Source organism: Argopecten irradians, chromosome 13 (genome assembly GCF_041381155.1).
Source record: "Argopecten irradians isolate NY chromosome 13, Ai_NY, whole genome shotgun sequence".
Classification (NCBI taxonomy): Eukaryota; Metazoa; Mollusca; class Bivalvia; order Pectinida; family Pectinidae; genus Argopecten; species Argopecten irradians.
The window spans coordinates 2,152,272-2,168,659 of record NC_091146.1 but is presented as its reverse complement, the minus strand read 5'-3'; the positions used below and the strand labels follow the sequence as shown (position 1 = coordinate 2,168,659).

The following is a 16,388-nucleotide window of genomic DNA, read 5'->3' as shown; positions in this document are numbered from 1 at the left end:
TTAGTGACGAAACTGCACTATCCTTAGGTAGGGGTTTTCCTTCTTTAATACAACAGATGTCATTGTAGTATGAATCTCGTTGGACTTGGTGTAAGATGAAAGTGCAAGCGTTTTTGGTGTCATTGACACTACGGGGTAACAAGCGGTCTTTAATGCAGGAATCGGCATTATGAAATAAATAAGCTATCCTTTTAAGACAACTTATAGCAGCTACTAAGTCATTCCATCGAGAAAATTTCTCGAAGCGTTCTGGCCAGGATAACTTAGGCTTGTCTATGTTAGTTTTGCAGGACCTAACTTCTGCTCTCACCTCCTTGTCCAAGTGCGGATTCTCAATTTCATAGGAAGTTTCTCCACTTTGTTCCAATTCTCTCAACAAGAATGGTGGACCGGATAACCACATAGAATTAGCCATTTCCGATGGCGACACAGATCTGGTAGCCAGATCAGCCGGATTGCTTTCTGTTGAAACGTAAGACCATTGACTAGGTGTAGTGGCTTGACGAATTCTTGAAACGCGGTTCGCGACATATGTATGGAACCTCCTAGATTCGTTGTGTATGTAGCCTAACACTACACGACTGTCTGAGTAGAACTTAAAATCGGACAGTTGAAGATCTAAGTGTTCTGCAATGGATTCCGCTATCTCCACGGCCAAGACAGCTCCGCATAACTCCAATCTTGGGATTGTGTGTCCGTGACTGGGCGCAAGTTTTGATTTCCCTAGCACAAATCCTAAATGTATGTTCCCTTGCTCATCATGTGTTCTGATATAGGCAACAGCTCCTATAGCCTTCTCTGAGGCATCCGAAAAGACATGGATGTCTCTGTAAGCTGCATTGTAGATAGGGATCGGACTATACGTTCGAGGTACAGTCAGAGTATTTAACTCCTGCAGGGATTCCACCCAATGTTTCCATTCTTCTTGCAAGTCATCAGGGAGAGGTTTATCCCAATCATCGGTAGTAGATACTACCTTTCTGAGTAGTAGCCGACCTTGAATGGTAGTTGGTGCAATGAAACCTAGAGGATCATAGAGGCTGTTTACTTGCGACAAGACTCCTCTACGCGTATATGGTTTGTCATCTTGCGCAACATTAAAGGAGAATGTGTCACCATCAAGGTTCCAGTTGAGACCAAGGCTGCGTTGTGATGGTAGAGAGCTTGAAGAAAGGTCTAGATCCTTTAATCCACGAGCAAGATCGCAGTTAGGAAAGGCTGCAAGCACATCTTGAGAATTTGATGCCACCTTGTGCAACTTGAGGTTACCACCAGTTTCCAGAGCCTCCTGTGTCCGCTTTAATAGGGAGATAGCTTCGGCAGTGGTAGCCAATGACGTCAGAGCATCGTCCACATAGAAGTTTCTCTCAACAAACTGTCTGACGTCTGAACCATAAACTTCCTCTGAATCAAACGCAGTTTTCCGAAGACCATAGGTAGCCACGGCCGGGGATGTTGTGTTTCCGAACACGTGTACGCACATCCTGAATTCTATTAGGTCCTTTGACAAATCGTTGTCCCGATACCAGAAGAAGCGTAGATAATTTCTATGCTCAGGGTTGACATAGAAACAGTAAAACATCTTTTGAATGTCCGCCATGATACCAACCGGCCCTTGACGAAAACGCATGAGCACCCCAAGCAGACTATTTGTTAAATCGGGTCCCGTTAGCAAGACCTTGTTAAGAGAGATGCCATTTAGTTCTGCAGAGGAGTCAAAAACTGCTCTTATTTGGTCCTTCTTTTGGGGATGATATACTCCAAATATTGGTAGATACCAGACTTCTTCATTTTCCTGCACAGGAGGTGCCACCTCCGCATGTCCACGCCTGAGGATCTCGTCCATAAATGTAATAAAATGGGCCCGTTTGGTTGGATCCTTCCTCAGATTCGCCTCCAAAGATTTGGCTCGCTTGTAAGCCAGATTCTTGTTGTTTGGCAGACGGGGTCGAGTAACCTTGAAAGGCAGAGGTGCCTCCCAATTCCCGTCAGCGTTCTTTGACAGTCCTTTATCCATGATTTCCAAGAATTTGTTATCCTCAATGGATCTTGCAATCTTTTCGTCATCAGGAGTTCTTTGGAAAACATTGGCACCAAACAACTCATGTTCGTGTAAAGAGGTTCTTGTTCCCGTTTGGTCAGTGTAAGATTCTTGGATTTGAAGAGGTTAGGACATGGAGGAAATATAGATGATCGTCCACTTGATAAAATGTGGGTTTTGTATGCTGACACCAATTGTGGAGCGTGAACTTTATGAAGACATGTTTCACCGATAATTGTCCATCCAAGAGGAAGTCTTTGAGCATACGGCATACCAATCCGCTGGTCAAGTACATGGTGTGCTTGAATAACGTCACGACCGATGAGAAGATTTACATCGACATTGTTTTGTAATGGAGGAATGTGACTGGCTATATCCTTGAGGTGAGGATAGTTCATAGCAATATCTGGTGTGGGAATCTCCTCCTTGCAGTTTGGAATCTGGTCACATTCTATCAGATAGGACAAGTTAATTCTCGCGGTCCCATCATGAGACTCAACTACAAGATCCGTAGCTCGCCTTCCAGAGGTGTTGACCTTACCAGAGCACGACGATAAAGTGTAAGGGGAGGACACACTTCTAATCCTTAGCTGATCGAAAAGTGTAGAGTTGGCGAGTGACCTATTACTTTGATCGTCGACAATGGCGTATGTCTGTACCGCTTGTTCTGGTTTCCCATTAAGATAGATCCTTACTAACATAGTCTTTGCGCATGACTTCCCTCCAACATTTTCTCCACAGATCTGTGTGCATGTAGTATTGACAGGTCGTGAGGAAGATTGCGTAGAATTCTCCCCGCCGTTATCTGTCGAGCGGCCTGATGGTTGACGCGTAACATGCATTGCTGACGAATGGTTAACACTTCCACACTCGCTGCATTGAATGTCTGCAGTGCAATCAGGTTTCTTATGGGAAGTAGAGTTACAACACCTGAAACATATTTTCTTGTCTCTCAAAAACTCTCTCCTATCGGCTATAGGCTTTGACCGGAAGCCTCGGCACTGATTTAAGGAATGTCCGGCGTTATGGAGAGGGCAACGTGCCAAATCACTGTTTGATTTTGTCTCGTTTTTATTGTTTGTGACCAACGAATCACTCAGATCTGTTTTCCTGTTGTTAACTGTGTTACGCTGTGACGATCTGTCTTTCTTCTGTGTTGATGAGGTAGAGCTCATTGAGGAATCATATGAGAAACTCGGGTTGTTTTTTATACGACTTTGTTCACGAAGGAATTCCGCAAAGAACGGGAATGGTGGATAAGTAACGGAGTTGTATCTCATATGCCTAGCTGCTGTATTTGTCCACTTCTCTTGCAGATTAGGTGGAAGTTTAGCTACGATTGGCGATACACCTGTAGACGAGTCAAAATGCCCAAGTAAGCCTTCATATATTCTCTCTTCCTTCAGAGATTCTATCTCTGACACAATGTCGCTAAGCTCATACAGTTTCTGAGAGTCCTTGGGGGACAACCTGGGAAAGGATGTGAGTCTCTGTTGTATGGAAGTGAGGATAAGCTCGGGAGCCCCATAGCGTTCATCGAGTCTTTCCCAGATTCGATGTACTCCCCTCTCTGGATGTTGAGCATTAGCAGTTTTGATACTTAGCACCTGTCTCTGTGACTCTGGTCTGTCCATTTGACAAGAAGATCTAATTGTTCCTGAGCACTTACATCAAGGTCTGACATAATAGTAAGAAAACTAGCCTTCCAAGTTCTGTAAGACTCGGGTCTATCATTGAAGCTTGAAAGTCTGGATAGAAGGAGATCCTTTTTCATGAGAAATCTAGTGAAGTCTGACGCCACATTGTTTACTGGAGATGAGTGGTTTACAAACTCCTCTCTGTCAGGACGGTTCCTTATTTGATTTGACGGCACAAAGATAGTTGCTGCAGGGTTAAGCGGAGTATGTTTCAATGATGATTTTGGATTCCGTTCTGTTATCCGATTAGTTGTAGATTCTAACAGTTTTGGTTGGTTCTCTATGTCGGACCTGTTGTCATCGAGTTCATTGTCAAAACTGTCTAGATACCGTTCTACCTTTTCCTGTGGTGGCAGTGAAATACCTTCTTGGACTTCGATTCCACTTTTCCTGTAGAACTTCCACTTCCGCTTCAAGAGCGGCTACTTCTTTTTCTCGAGAAATAATATCAATCTCTGCCTTAATCTTAGCTTGTTGTAACTGAAGAGATGCTTCTTTCTTTGCATATTCAGCTCTAACTCTTGCTGCCCCAGCCTCAGCCCTTTTCTTAGTTAGCGTGTTTGTTAAACTGCTGCTGGTGGTTGAAAGCTGACTACCTGAGTGGTTACTAGATGCTCTAGAGTGTCGACGTTTAAGATTGAAGGAAGCATTACTGCTGTTTGATCTAACTTCATCAAATGACAGATTGTGTTCATGTTCCTCACTGTCGGTACGAAGTTTTTTTATAATGCGTAGAGCCTTATCACACATCCACTGATAACCCTCCTCTGCCAATCTGTATTCCTTTAAGAGTTTCATACTATCTTCAGTTTTAGTCCGTAGTAAGAACTCCATTGTAGTTGTCGACAAGGTTTCATATTTCTTTATTCTCTCCTTGAGGGTATTCTCCAAACGAATAAGATAAGCTGGGTCACCTTTTTCACTTTCGTCTAAGTTTTCTACTCTTGATATTACAGAGTCAACCGTCTGCCATGCCCGTGACATGTTTTTGTTGTGCTTGAATAAGGTATCCTTGTAAAGTTCATACCCTTCCTCAGTGAGGGTGTGGATTCTGCCTGCTGTAGCCATGTCCATGAATTATTTACTGTGACTGCGGGTGCCGCAGTCCAGTTAACCACAACACAAGTCTCAATTCATAACAGAGATGTTTAATGCTGACTTGATGTGCTGATGATGATGGTAAATAACTGAAAAAATACAAATAAGGATTTCTGAACTATTTGTAATGATTTACATAATCTCATAAAATTATCCCAATGTTAAGAAACACATATTTTAGAATGACTAGATTACACAGATTAAAGGATTTCACCAACATATTTTAGGAATGACTAGATTGAACAAATAATAAAAATAATTCGAAAACTACTCCTGAGAACACTACCGATTCATATCCGAGTAACATTATACACCTGTCTTACTACGAGTTTACGTAAAACGAAGTAAATATTCACTAAAGTATTGCAAAATACAATAAACAACAATCATAAACTCGATACTGTAGAGCTATATGAATTATAAAAGGTATTAACATAGAACAAACCGAGCCGATCTAATAGACTAAACTGGGCGAGTTGTCTCTACAAAAATACTTAACTGACAAATGTAAACAAATGCAACTTATTTCCGACTGATTGTGCTTTTAAACAGAAAATATGCCCTATTTGAATGTTAATTATAGACTTTGAATTGTTTATGACAATCGACTTACTTCATGGGTCGAGCAGGCTTGCAGTTCTGAGTTAATAAAGTTTGCGCGCCATGTGCTTCTAACATGTGTTTCTGCACCGGAAATGTTAAAAATACACTAACAAACAGATTCGTATAACTGACCAAAATGTCCGGAACGTACAAACTAAAATACAATAGGTAAAGGGAGATAACTCTGGCGAAGACAGCACACAGACCTTAGTTGAACAACTGCAACACACTATATTTTAATTTCCGACTCAAACGACCACCCTTTTCCGACCCTGGGATTCACTAAATTAACATTTACCACATTTTTAAATACTGCCTAGCGCTGTCTACATGGAATATAACCAACCAACCACCTGGCTATATACCCAAATTTAATAATATGCCATGAACAGCACGTGCTCAAGCTATACAGGTATGAACCGGAAACGGTATTCCCAAGCGGGGATATCCCATAACAAATGGAGTCTATGTACTATTTAGAAAAATGTCGCTTAAAAGATCAATTTGTTTATATGTCTTAGCGAGACAATATTAATTCATTTTTTATGTTACACAACAATGTGCCGATGGTGTGAAGCCGGTATATTCAGATCGAGTAGGGTTGCATAAAGTTATGAGGACACAATTATCATTTCTAAATGCAGGTGGCTTTAAATCGAAAAATTACCATGTTAAGAACGCTTTATAATCATTAAACTTTATCGTAAAACTCATCTCAGCCATTCTAAATCGTAATTTTTCCCGAGACCCCCCTAACACCGAATTCTCGCGCCTTTGGGCGCTTGCAAATTCATCAAAATGCATCGTAAAACTCATCTAAGCCATTCTAAATTGTAATTTTTTGCGGGGGAGACCCCCGGACCCCCCAAACACCAAATTTCTCGTGCTTTCGGGCGATCGCAAAATCATCAAAATACATAAAACTCATCCCGGGGGTCACCCTCAGACCCCTAATAAAACACCAAAATCTTGCGCCTTCAACGCTCACACGCTAATTTGGCCAATTTGCGTATTCGTTAATTTCCTTTTAGCGACCCCACTGTCTATAAATGTGTACAAGGATTAAATTTAGTGATATATGAAAAATGTACATAAAGCATATATTATATGGTTTGGGAGTTGAATTAATCTCCTCCTGTAGGTGTGAATAACAGTGTTTTACAGAGCAAATATATTGATGGAGCCATGAATCCCATAATACAGATATTAATTAGTTTGTTTACGATATTTCAAGTAATTTGTGCATATTTTTTTAAGTTATAAAAAATCGGCAATATTTTGAGTGTAACAGGAGCGAGAGGGGCCCAGTTTGCAACGATGTCAAACTACACCCGACGCGCCCCTAGTGCAACCCAGGTTCGTTGGGTATTATTTGATATATGCTTGTCTGTTGGTAGGAGGAAGAACAAACTACTGGGTTTAGATGATAAGGAACAGTTTATTATGACTATAACAGTAACTATTTACAACATACATCACACATACATCCACACACATATTATAACCAGCCCCCTTTCCCGTACCTAATTATCTATTACAGTTTTATTCCCATCTAATTACTAAATATAAAATAGTCACCTATAGCCTAGTAGCGGAGCTGGCAGCACGCAGGAACTTAATCCATCAGACTGCCCAGTCTACTAGAACTAACCCGAATATATCCCCATACCCGAGTCTAGGCAGCCAATCACAACAGAGAAAACACAGACACACATTTAGGACATCTCACGAGAAATGAATGCACGACACAAACACTACCACAGTATAGAGAAATACAAAGGTCACAGCACAGGTACACAATACACCTACGGACTGGTTAGCTTGCCTAGACAGTAAACATATAAATTAATGTCCCCCGCTACACTCCCCCTTTCTTTCAAAAAGTTACATCCCGTGACAAATCTTACATACAAAAAACAAACACTTAGAAAAATGTATAAAGTACAAAGTAAATACGTTATAAAGATAACGTTTGTCATAATAGTTTTAAGATTTAACAATTGTATAATTGAACATTAACAAAAAAAAAATAATATGTCCAAACGGATTACGAATGTCCATAAAATAGAGTCACTTTTCCATGTTCAGACAGAACCATCCAAATCTATCATTCCGATTCTTCCATTAAGTCCAAGTAGTCCTGGTCCCCAGTGTCGATTCTCGCTTCTACACAGCTCCTCCCCGGCCCATATGTAACAGTGGTGGCTATGGCCCTTCCCTCCTCGTCCTTACCAAATCTGATGTCATCATCCCGGCACTGATGTACCGTTGAGGTCTCGATCTGACCTGGACCGACTCCGGCAGCGACGTGTCTCCTCCGCCGGACACTCTCCCGATAAGCTGCCATCCGCTCTGGAACCGGCCTCAGGGGGATCGAGACCCCCCCGGTAGGGATGTACCGCCGGTTTGGTCCCTCCACGCCCTCCGTTGCCTTCACCGCCTCCTTTGCTGCATCAGGGGTATATTTGTGCCGCCTCATATAATGTCGCTCTAACTGGTGTTTACAGTAATGTGTAAACGGACACAGGGTACACTGGTACTTGACCAGTTCTGCCCTGTGCCTGTCCAGCCAATGCGCCCTCATCCGTTTATAGGTACTGATGAACTGTCCGCACGCAGCTGCAGGACACTTCATCCCTCCCTCATCCCACCAGACACGGTCGTTGTCCAACTCGTTCTGTTCTGACATGTCGACAGTAATTTGTAAGATATCCATGGTCATATCTGTAAAAACATGAACAGTAAAGACAAGTGCATAAGTATTTATATACATCCATGTACATATTCCAATTTTATCTCATCAAATATTCTGGTGTGAATATCTTTTTAGGTCTAATAATTCGCCCAGCTCTGGATTTTACAGGGGTGGTTACCTCCCTTGGATCAAACACACTATGGTCCATAAACGAGTCTTGTACCTCACAATCACCTCCCCCATTTTCCAGTAAAATTGGTTCTTGCGGTACTATTTGATCCCCCTCTACCCATTCCGCAGGCTCTAACCTACCCATATAAGGCTTGGCGTGATCAACATGTATTGTAATGGGACGGGCATGGGGAGTTCTCTGGATTTCATATGTAACCTCGGAAATTTTCCTAATTACCTTGTAGGGCCCTGTCCAGCCCATACCAAGCTTGTTATTAAGCTGTGGGGGATACCAACGCCAGACAAAATCTCCTACCTCATATTGTTATGTATGACACTAAATACATGTAGTTATGAGATAAGGGAGATAACTCCTATAGCTTTTTTTATCAATACATCCTATGAAGGTCATATCATTGATTTAGGTTATAGAACTTTCTAGAATATAATCATGTATAAACAAATATGTTTGTAAACATGTTGATTTTAAGTAAAGATCTAGAATGATCTATTTCCAGAAAGTTATGTGTGTTTATTTGTTTACTGCTTTTAGTTAGATATTTCTAGAAGTAGAAGGTTCTCCAATATTCTTGAATTAGGGTTAAGCTATATATACTCCAGCTGTCCAAAGCTAATCAGAACTGTAATGAGACCTGTAATAAGACATATCAAGAATTGTACAGCGCCATATAAGATTCTATTGGGAGAGCTATTGTGACTTTATCTGTGGATTATTACAACACTTTGTGTGGATTTATTCATATTGCCTGGAACTTTACAAATCACCGGTGGACATTCAATTTCCTTGTGGATTTGTGATTATTGTGAATTTGAAACCCGGAAGGATCAAGGATTATATCAGGATATTCGCATACAGATAAGTAACACTTCAAATCATCGTACTACTCTTGTACCACCACCAATTACTTTAGATATTGTAAACCATCTCTGTATAATATTGTATATATAATTAAATTGTGTTTTGAATTTAGCTGCTGGTTTCTCCTTTCTGTTATTCGTTCATGTAACAGGAATTGGGAGCTCGTCCGGGATCGATATTTTATTTGTGAATTCTAACTTTGAAAAATTAATTAAGAAATTTTCAAAATTTGTGTACAAACTTTGAGTTTACATTTGAAACCAACAGCTAGATAAATATGACTACTATGCAAGTAGAACAGTTTGTTAAAGCGCCATCCCTGGAAGTTCTTTTGCAAGTTAGTAAGAAGGATTTACTGTTATTGGGTAAACATTTAGGCCCTACTATCAAAACTAATTTGAGGAAAGCTGAAATTAGGAATGTAATTATAAGATATTTTGTTGACAATGACAAATTTGACTCTAGTGCATTAGATAGTATAGAGGAAACAGTCAGCTCAGAAATTCAAATTAGACAAATGGAACTTGAACATGAAATGAGACTAAGACAAATGGAAATAGAAAAAGAGTTAAGAGAAAAAGAAATTGAAAGAGAATTAAAAGAAAAAGAGATTGAGAGAGATCAGATGTTAGAGCTAGAGAAGCAGAAAATTCAAGCTGAAACAGAACTTAGAATGAAAGAATTAGAGCTAGCTTCTCAAGACAGTTCAAGTAATCTAACTTTTAGGGGTTTACAAGGAAACAGAGGTTTTGATGTCAGTAGAAACATTAGGTTAGTTCCTCCTTTTCAAGAGAAAGAAGTTGACAAGTATTTTCTGCATTTTGAGAAAATAGCTGATAGTATGAAATGGCCTGAAGATAAGCTTACAATGCTTCTTCAAAGTGTCTTGATTGGTAAAGCTAGAGACATTTATTCTTCTTTATCTGTAGATGAGATTTCAAATTACCAAGTAGTCAAGAAAGCTATTTTGAAAGCTTATGAGTTAGTTCCTGAGGCTTACCGCCAGAAATTTCGAAACTCGAGAAAGAGAGATGAACAAACTCATGTAGAATTTGCCAGAGAAAAGGAACAATTATTTAATAGGTGGTGTGATTCTAAAGAAATTGATGAGGATTTCGGTAAATTGAGGCAATTATTGTTGATAGAGGAGTTTAAAACGTTGTGTCCACACAAACATAAAAAACTCATTTAGATGAGAGAAAAGTTGAAACACTTAGTGAAGCAGCTACAATGGCTGATGATTACGCTCTCACCCACAAAGGCTCATTTGTTAAAAACAGTTCTCAAGACAAAAACAGTACCACAGGTACTAGTAAATTTGGTCAGCCTAGGAACCCAACCTTTAGTGGCCCTTCCTACGACAAACCTAAATTAGGTGATAAAACTAAGTCTGCTTCTAAAACAGATGATAGGGTAGGTGTGGGGTCTCCTTCTGGTCCTGTTTGTAATTACTGCAAGAAAGTAGGGCATACTATGTCTGAATGTTATTCTCTCCAGCGTAAGGAGCAAAGGCGTAAACAGTCAGTTCCTTCTGTGTTAGCTATGTCAAAGCCTAGTCAGAAACTTAGTGATATTGTGGAAGATTCTAAAGTGTCTGTTGAGATTAAGAGCTCAGAGTCTGATAGCGTCTTGGAGAAGTACTCTCCCTTCATTTCTGAAGGTTTTGTTTCACTTACTAGTGATATTACCAACTTGAAACCTGTGAAGATTTTGCGAGATACTGGGGCTTCTCATTCTTTAATATTAGATGGCGTAGTGCCTTTGTCTGAGGAGACCTCATGTGGTAGTAGTGTTTTGCTTCAAGGTGTAGAGTTAGGTTTTGTTAATGTGCCTCTCCATTCTGTGTATTTAAAGTCAGACTTGGTTACTGGGCCTGTCACCATTGGTGTTAGACCGGAACTTCCCATAGAGGGCGTGTCGCTCATTTTAGGCAATGACTTGGCTGGAGAGAAAGTTAGGGTAGATCCCTTAGTGTCCAGTATTCCAGATAAAACAGATGATGCTGAGACTATTCAACAGGAATTTCCTGGTATTTTCCCTTCTTGTGCTGTAACTCGTTCAATGAGTAAGAAGGTTTCTGATGTTGCAGTAGTTGAGGATCATTATAGTCCAGGGTTAGGTGACACTTTCTTGGCTCATGATATAGAGGATGTCGGGAGCAAGTGTGATCTTTTGAGCAATCCTGTAGACTTTGATAGTGATAGAGTTGTTCCTAACAAGGGTACTTCTTTGTCTGACATGATGAGTAAATCATCTTTGTCTAGAGAGGAGCTTATAGTAGAACAGGAGAAAGATCCTGAAATCTCCTTATTGTGTAATCGGGCTTTGAGTGAGGAAGAGGCTGAGAAAGTCCCGGTTTGTTACTTCCGTCAGTCAGGTGTGTTGATGCGCAAGTGGCGCCCCCCTGATGTGTCTCCCGAGGAAGACTGGAAGGTTGTCAATCAAATAGTTGTCCCACCGAGGTATAGGCAAGATATTCTAAGTTTGTCTCATGATGTACCTATGGCAGGGCATCTAGGTGTGACCAAGACTTATAACAGGATCTTAGATCACTTCTTTTGGCCCAAGTTGAAACGGGATGTGGCTGATTTTTGTAGGTCTTGTCATACTTGTCAGGTGGTAGGGAAACCTAATCAGAAAATCCCTGTTGCACCTTTGCACCCCATTCCAGCATTTGAGGAACCATTTAGTAGAGTCATTATAGACTGTGTAGGTCCTCTACCCAAAACTAAGTCTGGGAATGAGTATCTTTTAACTATTATGTGTGCTTCCACACGCTTTCCTGAAGCCATTCCACTCAGGAATATTAAAGCCCCTAACATAGTCAAGGCTTTGGTTAAATTCTTTACATTGGTTGGTCTTCCAAAAGCTGTCCAATCGGACCAAGGTTCGAATTTCATGTCTGGTATTTTTCAACAAGTCATGTACCAGCTCCAGATCAAGCAGTATAAGTCTAGTGCTTATCATCCAGAGTCTCAGGGTGCTTTAGAACGTTTTCATCAGACATTGAAGAATATGATGAGATCTTATTGTTTTGAAAACAAAAGAGATTGGGACGAAGGTATACACATGTTGTTGTTTGGCGTTAGAGAATCTGTACAAGAATCTCTTGGCTGTCGTCCCTTTGAACTTGTGTTTGGACACACTGTACGTGGTCCTTTGAAAATTTTGAAAGACAAAATTTTGGACGAAGATTCTAAAGTTAATCTCTTAGAGTATGTGTCTAACTTTAAGCAAAGGTTGACAAGGGCATGTGAATTGGCAAAAGAAAATTTGGCCGTTACTCAAACCAAAATGAAAACATGGTATGATAAAGATGCCCGTGCAAGAAGTTTTTACGCTCTAATGGTGACTGTTACTACTACGCTCTAATGGTGACTGTTACTACTACGCTCTAATGGTGACTGTTACTACTACGCTCTAATGGTGACTGTAACTATGTAACTACTACGCTCTAATGGTGACTGTAACTACTACGCTCTAATGGTGACTGTTACTACTACGCTCTAATGGTGACTGTTACTACTACGCTCTAATGGTGACTGTTACTACTACGCTCTAATGGTGACTGTTACTACTACGCTCTAATGGTGACTGTTACTACTACGCTCTAATGGTGACTGTAACTACTACGCTCTAATGGTGACTGTTACTACTACGCTCTAATGGTGACTGTAACTATGTAACTACTACGCTCTAATGGTGACTGTTACTACTACGCTCTAATGGTGACTGTTACTACTACGCTCTAATGGTGACTGTTACTACTACGCTCTAATGGTGACTGTTACTACTACGCTCTAATGGTGACTGTTACTACTACGCTCTAATGGTGACTGTTACTACTACGCTCTAATGGTGACTGTTACTACTACGCTCTAATGGTGACTGTAACTACTACTACGCTCTAATGGTGACTGTTACTACTACGCTCTAATGGTGACTGTAACTACTACGCTCTAATGGTGACTGTAACTATGTAACTACTACGCTCTAATGGTGACTGTAACTATGTAACTACTACGCTCTAATGGTGACTGTTACTACTACGCTCTAATGGTGACTGTTACTACTACGCTCTAATGGTGACTGTAACTGTAACTACTACGCTCTAACTGTTACTACTACGCTCTAATGGTGACTGTTACTACTTACTGTAACTACTACGCTCTAATGGTGACTGCTCTAATGGTGACTGTTACTACTACGCTCTAATGGTGACTGTAACTACTACTACGCTCTAATGGTGACTGTTACTACTACTACGCTCTAATGGTGACTGTTACTACTACGCTCTAATGGTGACTGTTACTACTACGCTCTAATGGTGACTGTAACTACTACGCTCTAATGGTGACTGTTACTACTACGCTCTAATGGTGACTGTTACTACTACGCTCTAATGGTGACTGTTACTACTACGCTCTAATGGTGACTGTTTACTACGCTCTAACTACTACTTACGTAACTACTACTACGCTCTAATGGTGACTGTTACTTACAATGTAACTACTACTACGCTCTAATGGTGACTGTTACTACTACGCTCTAATGGTGACTTACTACTACTACGCTCTAATGGTGGTGTCTACTGGTTCTCTATGTTACTACTACGCTCTAATGGTGACTGTTTACTACTACGCTCTAATGGTGATTACTACTATTATGGTGACTAATGGTGGACTGTTAAACTGTACTACTACGCTCTAATGGTGATGTAACTACTATACGCTCTAATGGTGACTGTTACTACTACTACGCTATTTAATGGTGACTGTTACTACTACGCTCTAATGGTGTGTTACTACTACGCTACTAATTTCAGACTGTCTATGTACTACTACGCTCTAATGGTGCTCTAACTGTTACTACTACGCTCTCTAACGTAACTACTACGCTCTAATGTGGTGACTGCCTTACGCTCATCTACTACTGTTAACTACTACTACGCTCTAATGGTGACTGTAACTAAACTAATGTTAACTGTAACTACTACGCTCTAATGGTGACTGTTACTGTAATACTTCTACTACGCTCTATGGTGACTGTTGCTAGACTAACGCTCTAATGGTGACTCTTACTACACGCTCTAGGGGACTATGTTACTACTACGCTGTATGGACTGTTACTACTACGCTCTAATGGTGACTGCTAGACAATGTAACTACTACGCTCTAATGGTGACTGTACTACTACTACGCTCTAATTGTGACGTCATCTACTACGCTCTAATGGTGACTGTACTACTGATAACTACGCTCTAATGGTGACTGCTTGAAACTACGCTCTAATGGAATCTTACTACTACGCTAACTACTACGCTCTAATGGTGACTGAAACTATAACTACGCTCTAATGGTGATGGTGACTGTGGACTGTTACTACTACGCTCTAATGGTGACTGTTACTACTACGGTGGTGACCCGAGACTTACGAGGATTGACGGCTCAACTAATCTTCACTACGCTCTAATGGTGCTGATACTGTTACTACTACGCTCTAATGGTGACTGTTACTACTACCCCATCGCTCTAATGGTGAGATACTAACTACGCCTCTAATGGAAAGATTTAACTGTATTACTACAAGACAGCTCTGCAATGTGTAGAACATACGCTTAATGGTGATAAACTGTTACTACTACGCTCTAATGGTCGTGACTGTTAACTACGCTCTAACTAGTACTACGCTCTAATGAACTTGACTGTTAATACTACGCTCTAATGGTGACTTTGACCTATAATGTAACCGCAATACTAATTAATGGTGACTGTTTACAGGTACTACGCTCTAATGGTGACTGTAACTACTAATATTTTCTATGACTGTGAATATTTTAAAATACGCTCTATGGTGGTGACTGTTACTACTACGCTCTAATGGTGACTGTTACTACTACGCTCTAATGGTGACTGTTACTACTACGCTCTAATGGTGACTAGTTACTAACTACGCTTTAATGGTGACTGTTAAATTTACTACGCTGGAATTATGGTGATAACTACTACGCTCTAATGGTGACTGTAACTGCTCTAATGGTGACTGTTACTATTACGCTCTAATGGTGACTGTTACTACTATACGCTCTAAGTGACTGTTACTACTAAGAGAAATACTTTTTATAAAATACTGTCACTACATCACTATGTCATTATGTTTACGTTTACTTGTACCGTCTACTATATAATCTAACCAAGGCAAAGTGAAGTATATGGCGGTATAACTGACACCCAAAACGTGACCATTCTGAAGTCACTAATTAATGTTGACGTGGTGACGTCAACTGATCACCGTCAAAATGGCTGTTCCATCTTGTGGATTAAATCGTCGTTAATAAACGGTTTTCCTGGTCTAGCTTAAACAATGTTAATGCAGAGACCCCAAAATGAGTTGGTAATGTAAATATAAGCATTAAACTATCTATGGTCTATATACAGTAGATGCCAGAGCTTTGTAGACAATCATTTTATTAAGATTGTCTGCAAAGCTCTGGCATCTAAATTGTATATAGACCATAGATGTCATAGGAAGATAGTTTAATGCTTAGATATCCACTAGTATCTATAGTAGGTGCAAGGAACGTTTGTTTGAACGGACTTTACAAAAGCAGATTATGGCATACATGGAGACTTCATAAATAATTATAAAATGCTTATTTTCTTCACATTCCTTACTTTTTAAGTAAGTATAAAAATGATAAAACCATATACATAATATAAAGAAAACACAAATTCATAAGTATAACTGAACCATTCGAGACAGTTATGGCATTCCATATAGATGCCCGCTGCTGTAGTACAGTCCGTTACCAAGTTCTATCTTGGACCCAGGCACTGTTAAACACAACAAACTAAATACTGCCGACAATATATACAAATAAATGGCTAGTCCACTTACACCTGGTAAATACAACAACTGAATCACCTTGAACAACCTTTATCGAGGCTGCTTCACCATGGCAGTCAGTTAATCTTGTACAAAGTACACAGTATCACAACACCTATGACCGAGTCACCCTTTTACCGCGGCACCAAGTGCTTTGGCAAACCTTGTCTCATTGTTCAAGGAACACGTCGCCCTGTGTTACTGAACACCAGGTATCGAACTGACATCCCGATACCCTGTACTCGTTAGCACGTCACCCTGTACTGCAGTACCCTGTAACGTATACCCCATGGTGACAGCAACAGTGGAACCCCAACT

The 16,388-nt window shown here is 40.4% G+C and overlaps 1 protein-coding gene across 1 annotated transcript; it reads right to left on the bottom strand.

Moving 5' to 3' along the window:
- On the bottom strand, positions 1–3,675 carry LOC138306585 (uncharacterized). Its single transcript, XM_069247023.1, has 3 exons — positions 2,309–3,675; positions 311–2,075; positions 1–147 (listed from the first exon to the last, which is right to left on the bottom strand). Exons 1-3 carry the CDS (start codon positions 3,673–3,675, stop codon positions 1–3), a joined length of 3,279 nt encoding a protein of 1,092 aa, XP_069103124.1.
- Positions 3,676–16,388: the final 12,713 nt, after the last annotated feature.

Coding starts and splice junctions, on each gene's coding strand:
- LOC138306585 (XM_069247023.1), bottom strand. CDS start 3,675: ATGGACAGACCAGAGTCACAGAGACAGGTGCTAAGTATCAAAACTGCT. Junction 2,076..2,308: donor GACCAGCGGATTGGTATGCC/GTATGCTCAAAG, acceptor TGTTTTCCAAAG/AACTCCTGATGACGAAAAGA. Junction 148..310: donor ATCCGCACTTGGACAAGGAG/GTGAGAGCAGAA, acceptor CCTGCATTAAAG/ACCGCTTGTTACCCCGTAGT.